General features: G+C 41.3%; 1 protein-coding gene across 2 annotated transcripts in view; it reads right to left on the bottom strand.

The window, feature by feature from the left end:
- FAS (Fas cell surface death receptor) overlaps positions 1 to 20,241 on the bottom strand; it is a 33,271-nt gene extending 13,030 nt beyond the window's left edge. For both annotated transcript variants that reach the window (XM_037047294.1, XM_037047295.1), the window contains exon 1: positions 20,150 to 20,241. In XM_037047294.1, the coding sequence (XP_036903189.1) occupies positions 20,150 to 20,179 (30 nt within the window). In that variant the 5' untranslated portion in view covers positions 20,180 to 20,241. The remainder of the gene's footprint in view (positions 1 to 20,149) is intronic.
- Positions 20,242 to 21,616: the final 1,375 nt, after the last annotated feature.

Here is a 21,616-nt window from a genome sequence, read left to right as displayed (position 1 = left end):
ATCTTTTCAGGATCATAATTCCCTACTTTTTACTTTCTCTACAGGTCGTGCTATCATTCTATCAATGTTAGTTCTTCTTCCAGGCCAGAAAATATATAGCTAATGAATAATAATGAAATTGGTCACTCTAGAAAATAATAATGTGATTGAAAGCATACCAAATGTTTTAATTCCTAAAATTGGAAGGGCTTTCAAATGAAAATCATTCCAATTTTTAAGAACCTTTTCCATAAGTACCTCATTGTTCTATTTGACAACCTGAAATAAAATATACTGTCCATTTAACATTCTGGACATTGCCAGCACATGAACGCTCTCAACTCACTGTAAAAATCCTTCTGTAGCTAGAAGAGGTCTGTAAGTCCTGTTTGCAACAGTTAGAAGGAAAGTGACTCTAAGCAACCGAACTAAGTAGGAGCAATTCTCTTCTGTCATCAGTCACCTCAGTTGCTGCAAAGAGGGAGTTAACAGTGAGATATCACTTCTCTGTCAATTCTCATTTCTCTCTACAAACTGGAGAAAATGGCACAGATTTAAACTCCAAGAGGTTTATAGGCTTTGAGCTTGCTGCAATGGACAAGTCAAAGGTACTCAGACTTGATACACAACAGTGTGGGAGTGTGTGTGTCCTCTAGCCAGAGGGTACTAATTTCATCTACTATTAACAAGACGATAGCATGAGCAGGCTCACAATCCCTGGTTTAAAACAATCAAGTGCTCAGGGGAGTAGCACATTTTACATTTGTGGAGTGTTGCATTAGTGCTATTTCTGAAAAACTGTGCATATACTCAGCTTTCTGGGTGCTGCCTAAAAGAAATGTACTTTCCAATTCATTTTGTTTAACTTTCAAAGGTTTTGATTGGAAATCAAAATCTACTGTCCAAGATACATTCAGAATCTGAGACACATGAAACCTGGAGCAGAGTAGGGAAGAGCTGCGAATGTCCAGACCGTGGAGCGCAGCTACCAGCCTCCTCTCCTATTTGCTCACACCTGCTGCACAGAGTCAAATTTCTGGAAATATTTTTTTATTTAGTTCATCATCAAAAAATTATGTCAAAAAAAGAAAGACAGCTCTGAAGAACATGTCGTGACTGCTACCTGATAGGATGTAAGCAGTGCTTCGTACAGCTTGTATTCTTAAATATTTTTTTTGCATTAACTCAAGATTGCAGTATGCAAAAATTTAACCCAAACTCTCCAGGCAGACACTGGGGCATTTGGGCTGTGAAAAGGCCGGAAACCCACAACGAACTAAATGATCTGAATGTTCAAAACATTTTTATCAGAAAAGCTTTTGAAAAAGCCAGAAAATAGGTTAAATCAAAGCTCTGAAATGTGAATAAACTAAGGTCGATGATAACCAAATGGGATAAAACATGAGGAATAAAAATAATTTTAAATAGTCATCGTAATAAAGATTAAAAAGAGAAACCTCAATTGTGTATAATGATGGGGATAAAAACATTAGCTATTCCATTCATAAATTAGTTGGTTGAGTACTTACTATGTGGCAGAGAGATATCTCAGAACAGAGCAGTGAACAGATAAAGACTCTTCTCTCATAGAGTGTGTTGTGAGTGAAATGTATTAGCCAGTGTTCTCCAGAGAAACAGGACCTAGAGGGTTCGTGGGTGTATGGAAAGAGAGAGAGAGACACAGAGACAGACAGAGAGAGAGAGAGAGAGAGAGATTTTAAGGAACTGACTTTTGCAATCCTGGAGGCTTGGTAAATCCAAAATCCAATGGGGTGGGATAGCAGGCAGGGTTCAGAGAAAGCAATCCTTCTGGAGGCAGAAATCCTTCCTCCGTTGTCCTTTTAAAGCCTTTAACTAACTAGATGAGGCCCACCCATACTATGGAGGGTAAGCTGCTCTACTCAAGTTTATCTATTTAAATGTTAATTTCTTTTAAAAATACCTTCAAAAAACATCCAAAATAAAGTTTGATTGAATATCTGGGTACCATGGTCCAATCCTGCTGACACATAAAATTACATATCCCGTAGGGGAAGAAATACACAGTCTGTCAGAGAGGAATCGTGCTATTTGAAAGCATAAAGCAAGCATGATGTCCTGGAGAGTTCGAGGGGTGGGGCAATGCCATTTTAGAAAAAGTGGTCTGGGAAGGCCACTGAACAAGAGGACATATGGGCAGTGACATGATGGAAGTGCAGGTGGCGAGCTGTGTGGGTGGATATCCAGGAAGGAATTTCTGGGCAGTTCACACCCAGAGGAACTTGGCTTGGCCAAAGTGGAGAAGTATCTGAGGTCCTCAGCAGAAACACCATTAGCAGCTTGCTATCAAGATAACTGAGCATTAATGTCTCTGGAACCACACAGGTAATTAACATTTTAACACTGGACACTGTAGTGGAATCATATGGCCAACTGTAACCAATAGATGCTGCAATTGCATAGAATCTTGAGATGTCAAAGCAGAAAGGGGCCATAAACATCTATTCAACTTCTAGATAGGCTTATTTTAATGGATTTCCTTGAGTTTTTCATTATATACAGGATTTTAATATTTTCTGCAAGTCAGAAGATGTGCTTCTATCTCTCCTGAATCATTCACGAAAATAAATGCCAAGAGCACCAATCCTCACAGAGTTGTTTGCCCATTCTCTCATGACATTGTCCGGCCTTTTACAAAGTCCATTGACATGTATCGATCGCTTCATGGTAGTTACAATAAGCTACTATGCATGAGCATTCTAAGTGTCTTACACTGTAGTTAAGAAAGCTAAGCACAGAGTAGATTAACTTGTCCAATAATCCATAATTAGGAGTGGTTATGAAAGGATTTGGCATTTCTAACCCAAATCTGGGCTCTGTTTCAGATTCACAATTAGTTTCCTAATTACTTTTCCTACATTTAGGCAGGCAAACAACTCAATTTGTTTTTAGACAGTGGTTGGCAAGAAGCCTCAGTGTTAGTATACAATGAGCCTTCCAAGCAAATGCATGTTGGATATAGGTGCTGGGAGAGGCAGGGTGTGGGGGTGGTCTGGCAGAAGTCAGTCCCAAGCCCTAGTCTGGGAAAACTGTGGCAGGATCACCAATACTAGGATTCTGGCTGGCACGAGGGCAGAACGTCCCAGCTCTGCTCTGCAGTTTGGGAGGAAGCAGAGTTTCCCTCTGACCAATCTGGGAACTGAATGTCCGAGAACAGCAATGGTGTCCCTGATGAGTGTAGTTTCCTGCAAGGGTGGGGACCTGAAATGTACAAATAATTAGAGACCGGAAATCCTCCTACACTAGAATCTTTGCATTTTCTCCTTTTGAAACACTTAGAAACAGGGCTGCATGAGAGTCTGCAGCTTGTTTTAGATGACGAGAAACTGAGAGAACAAATGGACATTCATTGATTTATCTGCATCAGTGATGAATCACTTTTCATAGCAAATGAGGTTACTAAGTAGAAGGAATGAAGCAGGAATGGCCAGACCCAGAAATTGATGGCAACTCCTATACACATCACTCCAATCTGACAAGCTCTCCACACTTTCCCAGGAGTTGCACACACTTAAGATCTATCACGGCAGTTGCAAATACAGTAGCATCTCAGAGACTTAATTGGAGAAACCACTTGAAGAAACTGAAACTCTCATTTAGAATTATTCCAAAAAATCAGTGAAGCAATTGGCCCTGAGAGATAAGTAGAGGCCAGGTGGTGAAAGACAAATACCATATGATCTCACCTATAAGTGGAACCTAACGAATAAAACACACAAGTGAGCAAGATAGAACCAGAGACATAGAAATAAGGAACAAACTGACCCAGACCAGAGGAGAGGGGGAAGAGGGATAATGGGGGAAAGAAGAGAAGGGTCATCAAGGAACATGTATAAAGGACCCACGGTAATGACCAACAGGTGGGGACTGCCTAAGGGAGCAGGGGTGTCAGGGGTGGTCATTGGGGGTTAGGGCAGAGGAGAGCAATGGGGGAAAATTGGGACAATGATAATTGAACAAGAATTTTAGATAAGAAAGTAAAAAGTTACCTTTTTTGTTTTTCATGAAGTTCAAAGCAAAGTGGAAAAGGATTTTAAGAAGTAGCAGAGGGTGGGGTGGGGTGGGGTGGGGTCGGGGGAGTGGCAGAAGCACAGAAGGGAGTTCATTAAATACAACCACTGTGCTCGGGTGCTGCAGAAAAATGCTCTGTGGATCACGGAGTACACTCTGATCAGGGAGTACACTCAGGGAGAACACTCTGAGTAATGGTCACCCAGAGTGTTCAGTGCTGGAGGTCGGGAATTAAGAAAACAGAAAGAAGGGTGGAAAGGGGGGAACAGTTCATGGAAAAAAGAGTTTCAGCAAGAAATTATTTTAACACAACAAATGAGCATTCATTTCTACTTGGTGAGACTATGAGTGAGTTATTTTTTTGTGTTTCATGGGGTTTTGTTTCGTTTTGTTTTGCTTAACTCATCTGTTTTTCCTGTACTGCACATGTGTTAGTTGTATAATGAAAAAAATCAAAAGGGACAACTTAAATTTAGGATTAAAGCTAGGAGGTGGCAGGATTGTATTAAGCTTGAAGATCTTTACTGATTTATCATTTGTGCTATTCTCTCTCAATGAGATTAGAAAGTCCGGGTAATGACAGTGGTGAATCTATAATAGCAGCCTAGAATTTGGAAGGTGGAAAATATGCCGAATCTTTGAATTATGAGCATTTAATCCTTCATATAAATCTTCTGTCTTTTGCTAGTCTAGGTTTCAACAGTAGTACTATAATTTTCCTAAATCCAACATCATAACCATTCACCTTTAACTGGATATATTTCATTGAAGTAGTGTTACCAGGGTCATTTTACTTGTCTTTAGTCAACTGAGACTAAGTATATCACCACTAATTATGGCAGAGTTCTTTGATAATGAAGAAAGTTTTGCCTTATTTTTTAAGTAAAACTGGACAAAAAGAGGTCTCACATTAAAAGAACCCAATTTTTTAATTTATGAAATTGAAAGCTTGGTTATATATCCCCACAAAATGGTGACCACAGTTTGCAGTAAGTACTTGCTCTGATTAAATCTTGGTGTATTTCCTTAAGCTACACTACCAGAGAAGTATACCTTACTAAGCACACCCTGACGGATTCTTATGGTGGAAACGCATCCTGAATTGCTGGACTGTCAGATAAACACAAAGACTAACCCAAAGTTTCTCATAATTTAGCAGCTCATTGTGCTATTGCTGAACTATGAATAAATAGATATATTTCTCAGAATGACGTCTATTTCTACACATTTCAAGAGAACACGGCTGACTTTCTTGTGTGGCTGATAAACTGACTTAAAAAAATCTAATAATGCAGCCCTGGCTGGTGTAGCTCAGTGGCCTGAGCATGGGCTATGAACCAAAGGGTCACCAGTTCAATTCCCAGTCAGGGCACATGCCTAGGTTGCAGGCCAGGTCCGCAGTAGGGGCCACGTGAGAGGCAACTACACATTGATGTATCTCTCCTTCTTTTTCTCCCTCCCTTCCTGGCTCTCTAAAAATAAATAAAATCTTTTTAAAAAATCTAATAATGTAGTCCTTGCTTATCCAAAGGGGGATACATTCCAAGTCCCCCAGTGGTTGCCTAAAACTGCAGGTAGTATCTAACCCTGTATATACTGACTTTTCCTACATAAAGTTTAATTTATAAATTAGGCACAGTAAGAGAGGAACTATAATAACTAATAATAAATTGTTATAACTATTGTTATAATAACTAATAACAATATATGGCAATAAAAACTATGCAAATGTGGTCTTTCTATTTCTCAAAATATCTCCTTGTACTGTACTGATCTCTTTTCTTGTGATGTGGGGTGACCCATTGCCTATGCAATGAGATGAATGATGTAGGCATTGTGACATGTGTTTGTGCTTTCGGGCCATTGTTAAATAAAATAAGGGTTATTTGAACACAGCACTGAGGCGCCACGGCAGTCTGATAACCAAGGCCATTACCAAGTGACTAACAGGCAGGTATACACGACAAAGAGATGAGTCATAGCACAGGTGGGATGAAGTGAAATGGCACAAGGTTTCATCACATTACTCAGAACAGTGTTTAATTTAAAAGTTATATATTGTTCATTTCTGGAATGTTCCATTTAACCTTTTCAGACCACATTTGACTGTGGTAACTGAGGAAAGCAGGGATGCGTAGTCACCCATACAGACTAACTACTTTAGGGGCTGTGGGGTACATTCATTTATATGTATAAATTCTAGAGAGTTGGTTTTAAAAGGCCAGGAATATTATTTTATATTTTAATGCAGTGTTTTTAAAACTGTACCTTATAATACAGGTCTAGTACTTATCCCAATGTACAAGCATCATAAAATTTTAGTCATTTAAAATTATGTGTTAATAGTGACTTAAAATTAGATATCTCAAATTGAAAGTGGACATTTTAACTCCTCCCTCGGAATTTCAAACAGATCGATGAGAATGGGTGGATGATCGGGTTCTAGGGGAGAAAGCCCCCGGGCCCCATCACGCAAACCCTCTCTCAGAATTCAGCTAAGAGCTAACAGAAGGCAATGGGTTACTTGGATGGTAGAAACAGAAAGTGAGAAAAAAATTTTACAGCGTTGACACTAGTTCTCTCCAGCTAATTCCTAAGATCTTAGACAGATAACCTGAAATTTAATATCATTGTATTTACAGCTTTAGAGCAGAAAAGGGGTTAAAGATGACTCAACCCAAGCCCATCATTTGAGGGAGGAAGCCCTGCCCCACACTGGTGTAGCACTGGTCCACGGTATTCTGCTCACTCAAGAGACTCAGGACTGTTATGGACTGACCTGTATCTCCCCTACCTCCAAACTCTTAGGTTGAAGTTCTAACTCCAGAATATTACCATATTTAAAAATCTTTAAAGAGGTAATGAAGTGAAAAATGAAGTCTGTAGGGTATGCCCTAACTCATATGAGTAGTGTCCCTGTGAGAAAGAATCTGTTTCAGGAAATTTGGTTGCAGACACAAAGGGACGATGGTGTAGAGACAGGGAGAAGGGCATTGCCAAGCCATGGAGATAGGCTTGAACAGGTCCTTTCCTCATGGTCCTTGGAAGGATTCAGTCTTGCAACAGCGTAATTGCAGACTTCTGGCTTCCAGAACCGTGAGAAACTAGTTTTTGTAGTTTAAGCCACCCAGTCGGTGGTACTGAGTTAGGCAGTCCTAGAAAATTAATACAAGGACCGAACTACAGCCTCTTGATTCACTCGGATTCTGGATTTGAAGGATGTCAGGTGCATATGGACTTGGGGTTCCATATAGTGAGGAAGCATTTCTCATAAGTGCTTCCTCATAAGCATTTCTCGCCTTTCACTATCACTGATGTCAATAAACAAAAGGTTTCAAATGGTTTTTAGATCTGGAATCATCAGGGGCTGATAGGAACCTGAACTGCTTCGTGCCAGCCTCCCAAGCCCCACAAAGTAGGTTGAAATCTCATTGTCTTGTGCTGCCGAGAACACAAATGGAAAAATACATGAAGCTCCGCTGATTAAGTCTGCTCACTTGCTTTCCAGACTTTTAGTTACTTATCAACACTAGAGGAAAAAGAAGTTCAAAAACTAACGTGAATATTTCACCTTTCCAATTAAATAATGCATCTCAACCATATTTGTGTTAAAAAATGACACTTTGTGGTAGGTACATTACTGAAAGACTGAAATAAAAATAAATTAGTTCGGCGAAACAAAATCAAAGGTCAGCAGGTTACATTTACATCAGAGGAGACATGAGCTTCACAGATTGACAGCATCTGTGTTCTGCACTTGGAAATCAGAATTTGACTTTTCATGGAGAAATAATGACCCTTCCAAAAATAAGCCTAACCACCCCCATCCCCCCCCAAAGCAAGTCATTTTTGGTGGGAGAAAAGGATAATGGAAGGATGACAAAATCCTAAACTAGTGCCCTAGAGCCCTCATGCCCAGCGGAGCCACAGTGGTAAATGACATAGGAGTAAAGCACTCAGAGGGAACAGAAAAGAATGAGTAGGAGGGGCTTCTCTAAAAGGAGCCACCCCTGGACAAAAGGGGCAGCCATCTGGTTCAGAGGAGTGGGGGCCATGGAGCCTGTGGGTCCAGTCCTTCCATTTTATAATCATATCTTATACTTTTATGGCCTCCCAGAACCCAGAGGTGCATAAATCGATAATACTGCAAGTCTTAACTAGAGGGCAGTCTGTTGTTAATTAATCCAATGCCAAATTTATTGTAATTATGCAAATTTACCCCAGCAAATTTAACCTACTGCAGGTTTGTTTTTTTTAAAGGTGACATTTTTTTAATAAAGATTTTTTATTTATTTATCTTTAAAGGGGAAAGGAAGGAGAGAAGGAGAGAAACATCAATGTATGGTTGCCTCACGAGTCCCCCGCTGGGAACTGGCCTGCAACCCAGGCATGTGTCCTGACTGGGAATCGAACCGCAATCGTGTGGTTCGCAGGCCCGCGCTCAATCCACTGAGCTACACCAGCCAGGGCCTACTGCAGATTTTGTTAAGCTCTCCCACTGGGCTGAGTACAGCTATCTGCTGATGGAAATGTGCAGTAAGATTTGCAAATTTATATGATTTCCTTGCTCAAAATGAATAACTTCACACTAAGTTCACTACCATCCCCACTTAGCAGAACGTGTGCCAGTTGTCTGATATTGCTGAGACTGCCGATTCTAAATCCCCTAAGAGGGAGTGGCACAGTTGCACAAAAGTTCATTCCGAATCAGAAGGGAGCTGTGATCGAAGAGGACGTCTGGTTCACTTCCTTTGGGGAGGATGAAGTCACCCATCTTACTATGATCAACTTCTTTCTGATTTCAGCTTTGCTACTCATGCTCTCGCTTCAAAGCAAAAAAAGAATGCAAGGAGGTTGAGTTATTCGTTCCTGCTTAAGACTGAAGTAGAGATACTTAACTGGTGTTAGCAGTCCAACCACATGAAAAAGCAAGTCACTTTATTTTTCTTTTTAAAGCAAGGATCTTCCAGAGAATGAAAAGCATTTATTAGAAAGTTAACTGCTGTTTTGTCACTGTTGTAAATGGATGCGCACACACAGCAAAAAGAAGACCACACATACACACTGTGTCAACACCTCGTGGGCTAACAAGGTATGGACTAGGTCAATGTAGGCCTGATTGTTGAAATGAGGCCTCAATTTGTACAGACATTCAGGTAGAAGAACAGACTGTGAGGATCAGGAAACTCTTCATAAGGTGCTTACAATATTTCTGAAATAATTTTAGATACTAATATGTATATATTAATATCTATAAGGCTTTGGTAATGATTATATATGTGTGTATATATATGTGTATATATATATATATACATATATAATCATTACACATATATATAATATACACATCTCTCACTACATTTAAGAAATGTTTCTTTTGCCCTGGCCGGTGTGGCTCGGTGGATTGAGTGGCAGCCTGTGAACCAGAAGATCACCTCTCTGATTCCCAGTCAGGGCAGGTGCCTGGGTTGCAGGCCCGGCCCCCAGTAAGGGGTACACAAGAGGCAATCACACATTGATATTTCTCTCCCTCTCTTTCTCCCTCCCTTTCCCTCTCTAAAAATAAATAAATAAAATATTTAGAAAGTGTTTTTTGTAATAAATTATAAGTAATAAAATAATGTAATAAGAATTATAGTAATCAAAGTTTATTTAATAGATGCCCTCTTTGTAAGGCATCCAGTAAAAATTCTGAGGTAAAATTATGTAGAAATAGGAAAAGATATATATATACATATATATATATATATATATGTATATATATATACACACACACACACATACACACACACACACATACACAAAGTGACAAAAGGCAGACTATAAATATCAGTGAGTAAACATGCAATTTTGTATATGTGCACCCAAGGTCAGGAGGCTATAAGTAAAACAAAAACACTTATATTAGTTGGCAAAATATTGAGCTTTTTTTCCCTCAAGCATTACTTTTTGGCCCTGACTGGCGTGGCTCAGTGGGTTGTGCATTGTCTTGCAAACTAGGAGGCTGCTGATTTGATTCCAGGTTAGGGCACATGCCTGGGTAGCAGGCCAGGCCCACAGTAGGAGGCATGCAAGAGGTAACCAATCAATGTTTCTCTCACACATCAATATTTCTTTGTTCCTTCCTTCCTCTCTCTCTAAAAATAAATAAATAGAATCTTTTAAAAAAGAAGGAAAAACAATGTTTGTGTCACATCAGATGATTAATATCTCTATATTTACCTATTTTTAAAAAAAGAGATGGAGTCACCATCCTAATTTGGTTTAACTTGCTTTTTATCTTATGAATCAAGTTTTAAATTATGCCATTTTATTATATTTTATCATAAGTACTTTAGCATATGTCTTTAGTACCTATCTGAAAACATGTGCTCTTCAAGGGACTTTTGAGACCCAAGATAATTTGCCAAAAAAGTATTTAACTCACCAGGGGTTTTCAAGTGGGGGATTTCCTTATTCACGTTTTAAACTATTTCTTAGAAAACAGTTATTCTCTCCAACTGGCAGGTGTATTATAGTGAGCTGGCATCCCTAAAACATTCTGTAGCCTTCAGAGAGATAGATTCCTTTGAAACACAGACACTTCTACTACAAGAACTGTTTAGAAGAAAATTACTTGGCTAGTCTCCCAAAGAAATTCACTCAGAAACAGCATCCAAATCCAGGTCCTCTTTGCCAGAGGGATGTCTCAGCTGCACAGGTTCTCCCTGAGAAGTACTGGCTCTCGACCTCAAGTCAGGATCCCCAGCCTGGAGCACCAGAGCTGGGAAGAGGCATCCACATAACACCTGGCTGTGCAAATCAGTAGGGATTCTATTTGCCAGGGAGAGATGAGAGTGCTAGAGACACAGGCGCCCTCCTAAAGGGCCAAAGCACAAAATCTCATTCACAGCCACTCACCTAGGGCGCAGGAGAGGGAGGGCAGAATGGACTAGAGTTGGTTGAGGAGGGAATGGGGTTTGTGGTTGTGGAGAGAGAGTTGAAGGGATAGCCTCTGGGATTCTTACGCTGAGTCATTCCCCTGCACTACAGACATCATCTTTCTTGGGTGGATCACTTCCCTCCGTACAGCATCAGCCATCAGGAAATGAAAGAGCTCTACGCTCTGGACTATCTGTTGCCCCACTCTGAAGAACTTGTGCCCTCCTGAGGAGTCAGCTGCCTGGGTCAGGGTGTACAGAGCTAGGCAGACTCAGGGTGTCAGTGACCAAGTTGTACAGCTTTGTGGCAGGGGCCGTTCTGCCCATGTTCCCATGAAACTTACTGATAGTGCTTCCCACCACAAAAGATCCACTAGCTCCACCCTTGGGGCTCCCCACCGCTCTATGCTCAGGACTCTTAATGGCTCTTCCCCATTGATCTCTGGGATCCCTGGGCAGATTCCAGACATGCTGAGTTGTGTGGCCCAGGGGCAAGGGCCACTTCTCCAACCTTCCCCCAAGCCTGACTGATACCTCTGACTCACAAGAGATTCACTGGTCCCACCCTCCTGACTCCTGACAGGCTGTCCTGCTGAGATCACCCTCCTGAAAGAGTTGGAAACAGAAAAAGTTGCCCGTCTCTAGGACAGGAGCCATTTTCCCCTTGTTCACCCTACCAGTGAAGAGCCCTCCCATCACATGGCCAAATCTTCATGAGTTTGGGCCTCATAAACTCTTCTGGCCTCACTCTGACAACTGCCTGAGACTCTGCCCCATCACAAAGGGAGGCCACCAGGCTAGGTAAACCCCGGGACATTTGCTGTGGCCTCAGACCCACCACTGGCACTGAGTTTGAACCTGTATCAATCTGATGAACACCACTTGACCCTGCCTGGTGACTCACTGAGAACATGCCTCATGCAACTCAAGTACCATTAAAGGCTCAGTCACTGAGCCTAACAGGCAGGTAGTAGGCAGAGGCAGGCAGAGGCAGATCTCAGGGAAGCTTAAACCTTTTGCTGAGCTGCCACTGGGCTTGGTGCTAGTGGAAGCTGGACTTGGTGTGCAGCTTTGTCCTTCCTACATACCCCAGGGCACAGTAGAAGTAGCCAAAAACTGTGCATCACTTTGTAGTTCCAAACACATTGTCCATGGCCAGTCACAGGCAGTGTGTGACACTGACCTGCACCTCCCAAGAAGCCCCAGAACAGACACACCCAGAGGATAACTCAGTCAACACCAGAACAGGATCCAATTCACTTCATGAGTAGCATAACCAAAGGAAGATCTCGGCAAGCACCAGACCCTGCTGAGGCAAAATCTACTTCATGTGGTCAGCACCTGCACAGCAGCTTGTATACTGTGGTCAGTGTCAATCTTCACCATCAACCACCCTCTCTGGGTGGTTAACACCACACATGGATGGGGAAACAGCAATCAAGGCTCAATTACAACAGGAGAGTCCACATAACCCACACAAGGGACACTTGTGGAGCACTCAGCCCAGATGATCAAGGAGACTGCACCACTGGGTCCCACAGGACACCTACTGAATAAGGGCACCCTAGCAAAACTGAGAGATATAGTACATAGAAGCAAACATAAAGAGGCAGCCAAATGGGGAGGCAAAAAACATACCCGAATGAATGAACAAGGGAAATCTCCACATAAAAAGATAAATGAAACGAAGGCAAGCAATTTATCAGATATAGAGTTCAAAAAGTAGTTATAAGGATGCTTAAGAAACTTAGTGAAAACTTCAAAAGCATGAAAGAAGACATAGACACCATAAAAACAATCAGTCAAAAATTAAGAATACAATATCTGAAATGAAGAATATACTAGAAGAAATAAACAGTAGATTAGATGAAGTAGAGGAATGAATCAGTCATTTGGAACAGAGGTAGCAAGAAACACCTAGTCAGAGCAGCCAGAAGAATTTGAAAAAATAAGGATTGTTTAAGGGACCTTTGGGACAACATGAATTAACAACACTTGTATCATAGGAGTATGAGAAAGAGAAGAGAGAGAGAGAGGGAACTAAGAAACAATTTGATGAAATAATAACTGAAAACTTCCCAAACCTGGTAAGGAAAAAGACACACAAGTCCAGAAGTACAGGGAGTCCCAAACAAGATGAACCCAAAGAGGTCTACACCAAGACACATCATAATTAAAGTGCCAAAAGTTAAAAACAAAGAGAATCTTAAAAGCAATTACCTACAAGGAAGCTCACTAAGACCGTCAGCTGATTTCTCAACAGAAAAATTTCAGGCCAGGAGGGATTGGCATGAAATATTCAAAGTGATGAAAAGCAAGTACCTAGAACCAAGACTACTTTACCCAGCAAAGGCTATCATTTAAAACTGAAGGAGAAATAAAGAGCTTCCCAGGCAAGGAAACAAACAAACAGACAAACAAACTAAAGGAGTTTGTTACCACCAGGCCAGAATTACAATAAATGCTAAATGGTCTTCTTGAAGACAAAGAACACAACAGTGGAAGGTAGTTATGAGAATGAAGCTGCAATAAATACATACATATCAATCATTACTTTATATGTAAGTGGCTTAAATGTTCCAATCACAAGAATAGGGTAACCCTGGCAGGTGGGTCAGTTGGTTGGAGTGTCATCCCGAACACCAGAAAGGATGTGGGTTCAATCCCCACTCAGGGCACATACCTAGGTTGCAGGTTCAATCCTCTGTAAGGGCCTGTACAGAAGGCAACTGATCAATGTTTCTCACACTGATATCTCTCTTTCTGTCTCTCAAGTCAATAGATATATCCTTGGTTGAGGATTAAAAATAAGACATAGGATAACTGAATGGATAAGAAAACAAGACTCATATATATGTTGTTATAAAACACCCACCTCAGAACAAAAGACACACACAGACTAAAAGCAAAGGGATTGAAAAAGATATTTCATGTAAATGAAAAGGGAAAGATCCTGGGATAGCAATACTTATATTTGACAACATAGACTTTAAAATCAAGGCTATAGTAAGAGGTAAAGAGAGATACTACATAATGATAAAGGGAGCAATCCAGCAAAAGGATGTAACCCTTCTAAACATTTATGCACCCAACATAGGAACATCTGAATATATAATGCATATCTTGATGGACATAACAGGAAAGATCAACAGTAATACAGTCATAATAGGGAGTCTTAACACCCCATTGATATCAGCGGATAGATCTTCTAGATAGAAAATCAAAGTGGCAGCATACACATACTTTTCAAGTGCACATGGAACAGTATCTCGGATAGACCACATGTTAGGACACAAAATGAGTCTCAATAAATTTGAGAAGATTGAAATCACATCAAGCATCTTCTCTGACCATAGTGACATGAAACTAGAAATCGATCAGAAGAAAAAAACCTTATAAACACACAAACACATGGAGACTAAATAACATGTTACTAAACAATGAATGGGTTAATAATGAGAGCAAGGAAGAAATTAAAATATGCCTTGAAACAAGTGAAAATGAGAACACAACAACCGAAAGCCTATGGAACAGTGCAAAAGTAGTCTTAACAGGGAAATTCATAGAATTGAAGGCCTACCTCAAGAAACAACAAAAATATCAAACATCTAACTTCACACTTAAAGGAACTTGGAGAAAGAACTACAAACACCCCTGGCTGGTGTGGCTCATGGATTGAGTGCCGGTCTGCAAACCAAAAGGTTGCCAGTTCTCTTCTTGGTCAGGGCACATGCCTGGGTTGCAGGCCAGGTCCCCAATTGGGGGTGCATGAGAGACAACCACACGTGGTTGATTTTCTCTCTTGTTCCCCGCTCCTTCCCCTCTCTCTAAAAATAAATAAATAAAATATTTTTAAAAAATAACAAAAAACAAAGCCCAATGTGAGTAGAAGAAAGAACATAATAATAATTAGAGCAGAAATCAATGAAATGGAGTATTTAAAAAAAGTACTAAAGATCAATGAAACAAAGGGCTGGTTCTTTGAAAAGATAAACAAGATTGACAAAACCTTAACAGATTAATCAAGAAAAAAGAGAGAGGACCCAAACAGACATAATCAGAAATTAAAGAGGAGAAGTAACAACTGACACCAAAGAAATACAAAGGATCATGAGAAAATATTACAAACAACTATATGCCAACAAATTGGACAATCAGGAAAAAAATGGATAAATTCCTAGAAACATATAATCTTCCAAAACTACATCAGGAAGAAGCAGAGAATATGAATAGACTGATTACAATGAATGAAATTAAAGCAATAATCAACTCCAAACAAACAAACGTCCTGGAACAGATGGCTTCCCAGGTGAATTTTACCAAACATTTGAAGAACTGACACCTATCCTGCCTTATCAAACTATTTCAAAAATTCAAGGGGAGGTAAAATCCCCAAGCTCATTTTACAAGTCCAGCATTATCCTAATTTCAAAGCCAGATAGAGACACTACAAAGAAAGAAAATTATAGGCCAATATCCTTGATGAATATAGATGCTAAAATCCTTAACAAAATATTAGCAAACCAGATCCAGCAATACATTCAAAAGATCATCCACTATGATCAACTTGAATTCATTTCAGGGATGCAAGTTTGGTACAATATCTGCAAATCAATAAATGTGATACACTCCACAAACAAAATGAAGGATAAAAATCACATGATCATACCAATAGATGCAGAAAAATCATTTGATAAATTCCAGCACCCATTTATGACAAAAACTCTCAGAAAAGTGGAAATAGAGGGAACACACCTCAACATAATAAAGGCTAATTATGAACATTGACCCCCTACTTCAATGGGCAAAAACAACAAGCATTCCCCCTAACATTGGGAAAAATACAAGGATGTCCACTTTTGCCAATCTTATTCAACACAGTACTAGAAGTCCTAGCCACAGCAATCAGACAAGAAGAAAAAATAAAAGCCATCCAAATTGGAAAGGAAGAAGTAAAACTGTCATTATTTGCAGATAATGTGATTCTCCTCATGTATAGATAACCCTAAAGACTTCACCATAAAACTGCTAAAACTAATAAACAAAATAAATATCCAGAAATTATTTCATATAGTTTTTTATATAGTAGTAATGAACTATTAGAAAGGGAAATTAAGAGAACAATCCCATTTACCATTGCATCAAAATAAAATAAAATAAAATAAAATAATAAAATAAAATAAGATACCTAGGAATAGATTTTATCAAGGATGTAAAGACTCGTACTTGAAAAATTACAACACACTGAAGAAAGAAATAGAAGAAAATACAAATAACTGGAAGCACATACCATGTTTATGGATAGGAAGAATTAAGATCATTAAAATATCTGTGCTACCCAAAGCAATCTATAGATTCAATGCAATTCACTCAAGATACCAATGGCATATTTCAAAGAACTTAAATGGATATTTCAAAAGTTTATATGGAAGCACAAAAGACCCTGAAAAGCCACAACAATGTAAAAAATAACAAAGTCAGAGACATCACACTACCTGATCAAACTGTACACAAGGCCATAGTAATGAAAAGAGCACAGTACTGGCATAAAAACAGATATACAGGTCAATAGAACAGAGTAGAGAACTGAGAAATAAACCTATCCCTTTATGCCAATTAACTTTTCATGAAGGAGGCAAGAACATACAATGGGGTAAAATAGTCTATTCAATAATTGGTGTTGAAAAAATTGGACAGATACATGCAAAATTAGACCATCTTCTTATACCATATAGAAGAAGAAATTCAAAATGGATTAAAGACTTAAATATAAGACTCAAAACCATAAATATCCTAGAAGAATACAGGCAGTAAAATCTCAGTCATTTCTCATAGTATTATTTTTTTCTGATTGTCCCCTCAGGCAAGGGAAACTAAAGAAAAAATAAACAAGTGGGACTACATCAAACTAAAAGTTTGTGTCCATCAAAGGACCATCAACCAAATGAAAAGACAACCAACCCACTGAATGGGAGAGCATATTTGCCAATGATATATGCAATGAGGGGTTAATATCCAAAGTTTATAAAAAACTTAAACAACCGAACACCAAAAAGACAAACAATCCAATTTAAAAATGGGCAAAGGACCTGAATAGATACTTCTCTAAGAAAAGATACTGATGGCCAATGACATATAAAAAGATGCAACATCACTAATCATCAGAGAAATGAAAATGAGAACCACAATGAGATATCACCTCACATCTGTCAGGATGGCTATCATCAGTAAATCAACAAACAACGGTTGGCAAACATGTGGAGAAAGAGAGACCTTCATGTATTGTTGGGGGGAATGCAGATTAGTGTAGCCACTGTGAAAAGCAGTATGGAGATACCTCAAAAAATTGAACATGGGCTCTGCAGCATTATTAATAATAGCCAAGATCTGGAAACAGCCCAATCGCCATCAGTAGACGAGTGGATAAAAAAGATGTATTTATTTACACAGTGGAATACTACTCAACCATAAAAAGAAGGAACTTTTATCTTTTGCAACAGCATGGATGGACCTGGAGAAATAAGCCTGTCAAAGGAGAACAAGTACCATATTATTTCACTTTCATGTGGAACCTAAACAACAATATAAAGAAACAAAGAGAAACAGATTCATGGGCACAGAGAACAAACAGACAGCTGTCAGAGGGGATGGTGCTTGGAGGGCTTTGTGAAAAAGGTGAATGGGTTAAGCAAAACCAACCAACCAAACAAACAAACAAATGAAAGCTTACAGACACAGACAACACTAGGTGATCTGATTACCAGAGGAAAAGGGGGTGGGGGGAGGTAGAAAAGGATACGGGGAGATGGCTGGTGATGGAAGGAGACTTGACTTGGGTGGTGAACACCCAATACAATATACAGATGATGCATTACAGAATTGTATACCTGAAACCTATATAATTTTATTAATCAATGTTACCCCAATAAATTAATTTTTTAAAAAAGAAACTGCTTTCAAGATAGAGGTGTGATATTGGGCAAGTGGTTGATGCAAGGCAGGACTCTGTAGCTCAATCTGAAAACAGTCCATCCATTTAGAAAGGAGACATAGAGGGTAGACTACAGAATGTAAACAATGATTATCTAGGTGACAGGGTTATGTCAGATTATTTTTCTTTTTACTCATCTGCACTTATAAATTTTATTTAATAAACCTTAATTTCCTAGGCCATATATCACATAAATTATAAACAAATTGTATTTAATTTAAATTATAGGTATTATAATATATAAATATTAATAACAGTATGTCCATGTGAATGTACATGAATACATTTTTTTTAGAAAAGCACGCTTTCCTTTTTGCTTTAAATATGCACCTCTACTAAAGATTCTGTACTATAAGAGTTAAATAAGCATAGCTCTTGGCTTTGATAATTTTGCTACATATATTGGTATTGCTGTCCCAAGAACTAGGAGGAATTCCAAAGAAACAACACTGCAATAATTCAGCTGTTAACTACAAGGAAGAGAAGGGTATATGTGTGTCTGTGCGTGTGTGTTTTAATTTATTGATGACAGAAAGAGGGAGGGGGGAGAGAGAGAGAGAAAGAAAGAGAGAGAGAGAAAGAAAGAGAGAGAGAAAGAAAGAAAGAAAGAAAGAAAAAGAGAGAAAGAAAGAAAGAGAGAAAGACAGGACAAGACAGGAAGGAAGGAGGGAGGGAGGAGAAGAGAAAGGAGAGGGGAGGGGAGGGGAGGGGAGAGGAAAAGAACAAAAGAGAGAGAGAAAAACCACTTCATCGACGCACTCACTGATTGGTTCTTGTCTGTGCCCGGACCACACCCTTGGCTATCAGGACAATCTTCTAACCAACTGAACTACCTGGCCAAGACCAGAAGTTTGGGGTTTGAGATTTTATAAAAGGTATCTCCATTTTTAATCTTAATTTTTCTCTAAAGAAGTTTCCGAAGAAACCCAAATATTCCACTTTATTTCTGAAGGGACGGGGGAGAATATTTTTTCCATCATAAGAAATTGCCAGACATTAAGGCGTGTGCATGTATTTTCCTTTCAACCTGGTGTAGTCTGGGAACGAACGCAGTCAACAAACTGCCTTTGGAATAAGATCTGAATTAAATCCCAGCCCTGTCACAGACAGCGTACAATCTCACTTGAATGAATTAAAGTTTCTGAACCTCACTTTGCCATCTCTAAAATGGAGATGAGGACACCTTCCTCGCTACACAGCCGCTTCGAGAATTGACCGAGATGACATTCACTAACACTCCTAACACGGTGCCTGGAACTTCGGTGGGACCCAGTAAAATTAGAATCCATTGGTTTTCATAGGCTTTGGAACTAAAGAGACCTTCCTGATGACAAGATTCTTCCGTTAGCCGTCATCAAGCTGGCATTTCTGGGACAGGGGCTCTCTGCAAAAGATGTGGGTGCTGCTCAGGCTTCTAGGCCAAGTACACACACCAGGGAGCGTGAGATGTGGGGAGGCCGAGTTCGCAAACTACGAGAATGCAAGCTTAGAAAGATTCTAAGAAGAAAAGAGGAGCAGAAAGAAAGTTTTAAAAATTGAGACAGGGACTGACTTACTACTGTCTCAAGGACACGGATTCCCGGAAGGGAAACAAGTTTCTTTTTCTGTCGCGACAAGAGTAAACACGGCTGCTGAGACTCTAAGCAGTGCCAGGACAACTTTGCAAGAAAGAAACGGTGCGTTCCAAAGCCTCCGGTGCCACCGCTGCCTCGGGGCGATTTATACCCTAAACTTCACAACTGCGGGAAAGTGGGCCATGTCAGTTCCTGCGAGCGCCAGTTCTGCCACGTCCTGGCAGCGAACACACCCACCCGCCCAGAGCGGACCTTTAGCCGGACTGGTAGGGACCTGTCCAGAAGAGCCCCTCATCTCTCCATCCCGGCCGTCCCTGCAGCGACTCGAAACCTCCGGGTCCCTGCCGCCCCCAGCCGCCCCCTCTCGGCGCGGCTCCCGGCGGTCGCGCTGAAGCGCGACCCGTCTGCCCTTCTGCCCCGTCTGCCTGGCACCGAGCCCCAACAAAAGCGAGTTCCCGGGTTTCCCGAGACCGGCCGTGGAGGGAAAGCCCCAGCAGCCCCGGGGGCCGATCTGCCGATCGCCAGCAGTTGTGGCCCGCACGGTCCGAACCCCCGCGCGCGCATCCCCGGGCCACCAATAGGGACGCGGCTTCCCCCCGCCCGGTCGCCCCGGGCTCGGGCGGGAGAACACTCACCAGGGGCAGGAGAACCCCGATCGGGAACATGGCTTCTTCAATTCCCAGCCGCTCAGGTCGGCCACGCCGGGAGAATGACAGCCCCGCCGGGTCGCTCCGGGAGCCAGGCCCCGCCCCGGGCTCTGACGCCGGGCGCCAGAAGTCCCTTTCCCCGCGGCCGGAGCGGCGGATCACCTGCGCGCGGCTCTCCGCGACGCCGGAGGCGACTGAGCGGGACGCGCCCCTCCCCCACCCCGGGGACCGGGGTGAGGGCAGGGAAGGAAACTTCGCTGGGGAACTCCCGGCTTGGGGAAGGCGCCTTTGATTCAGCTGCTCGACCCGCCTTGCGGCGCACGGGGGCGGGGTGCCTGGGGTGCAGAAAGAGTCAGGGTTTATTGCACAAACGGGCAATCCCCATTCGGGGCGTTTCCGCAGTCGCCTGGTGGGTCGCGTTCCGCCGAGGACCCTGCGATCGACTGGCCGTCCGATCGCAGCTCCTCCGTAGTCTTCCCCGGGAAGGTTGGGCGGAACCTGGGCCTCCGCGTCTTGCCGGGGTGCCAGGAATCGAGCTTACTGCCGCGGACCCTCAGAGGAAGACCTGGCCTTCGGGCGAGGCGCCCGGGAGCCCCGACTACTTTATGCAGCGACAGTTGAATAATCTTCAACCGAGAAGATTCATATATTGTGCTATGGGGATTCTGGAAAGAGAGGAGCCTTTAGCTTTTATTTCTCTGGAGGAGAATAACGCTTACCAGTCATGACGAAGCACACAGCTCCAGCCTTACTAAACGTTCACAATTACTTCCCCTTCTTTGTTACTCATTATTTCCTGGTAGATTTTCTTTCTTTAAAAAAATATATAATTCTTTGGTGCTCTGGGTAACACTATTGTTTTGGAAATGTAAATCTGCGTGGGTGGTTTTGCAAGAATTTTAGAGAAAGGGAAGTCTGGAAGATGACTTGGGTTTCGCCCCGCACTTATCCCGCCAGGTCTGTAAACACTGATCTGCCCCTTCTACCAGCGAATGCGAGTGAGTGCTGCGAGGAAGACCCCGCTGTGCCAGTCCCTCTCCGGCGGTCCCCAGCCCACAACCAACACAAAAAGGAGTGGATGAGGGTAAGGCTAATGGTCTGTTATCTCTGCGGCTTTACTGCGCATCTTAAGCTATTGTGAAAAAAACAGTTCACTGAAATTTTTTTTAAAAGGCATCTATAAGAAGAACGAAAGAAGGGGGAAGAAAGAGAGGGCGAGGAACAAAATCAACATCTCTTGAGAGTGAATTATAAGCCAGCAACTTTGACAGGTGGTTCTTTCTTACTTAATATTTATCATTTTAGCCCAGCGAGTTGAGTGACTATTAAACCCAATTTACAAGTAAAGAATTGTAGCCCCCCCCCAAAAAAAAAAGTTTAAGCAACACTGGCAACATTGACTAGTGAATAAATAGCAGAGCCAGGAATTAAACGTAGATATTCTTGTTCCCGAGG

This window comes from Sturnira hondurensis, unplaced genomic scaffold (genome assembly GCF_014824575.4).
Source record: "Sturnira hondurensis isolate 20B ecotype Veracruz unplaced genomic scaffold, ASM1482457v3 Scaffold0005563, whole genome shotgun sequence".
Lineage (NCBI taxonomy): Eukaryota > Metazoa > Chordata > Mammalia > Chiroptera > Phyllostomidae > Sturnira > Sturnira hondurensis.
Note: the sequence above shows the minus strand (reverse complement) of the source record. Positions and strands in the feature narration are given on the sequence as shown.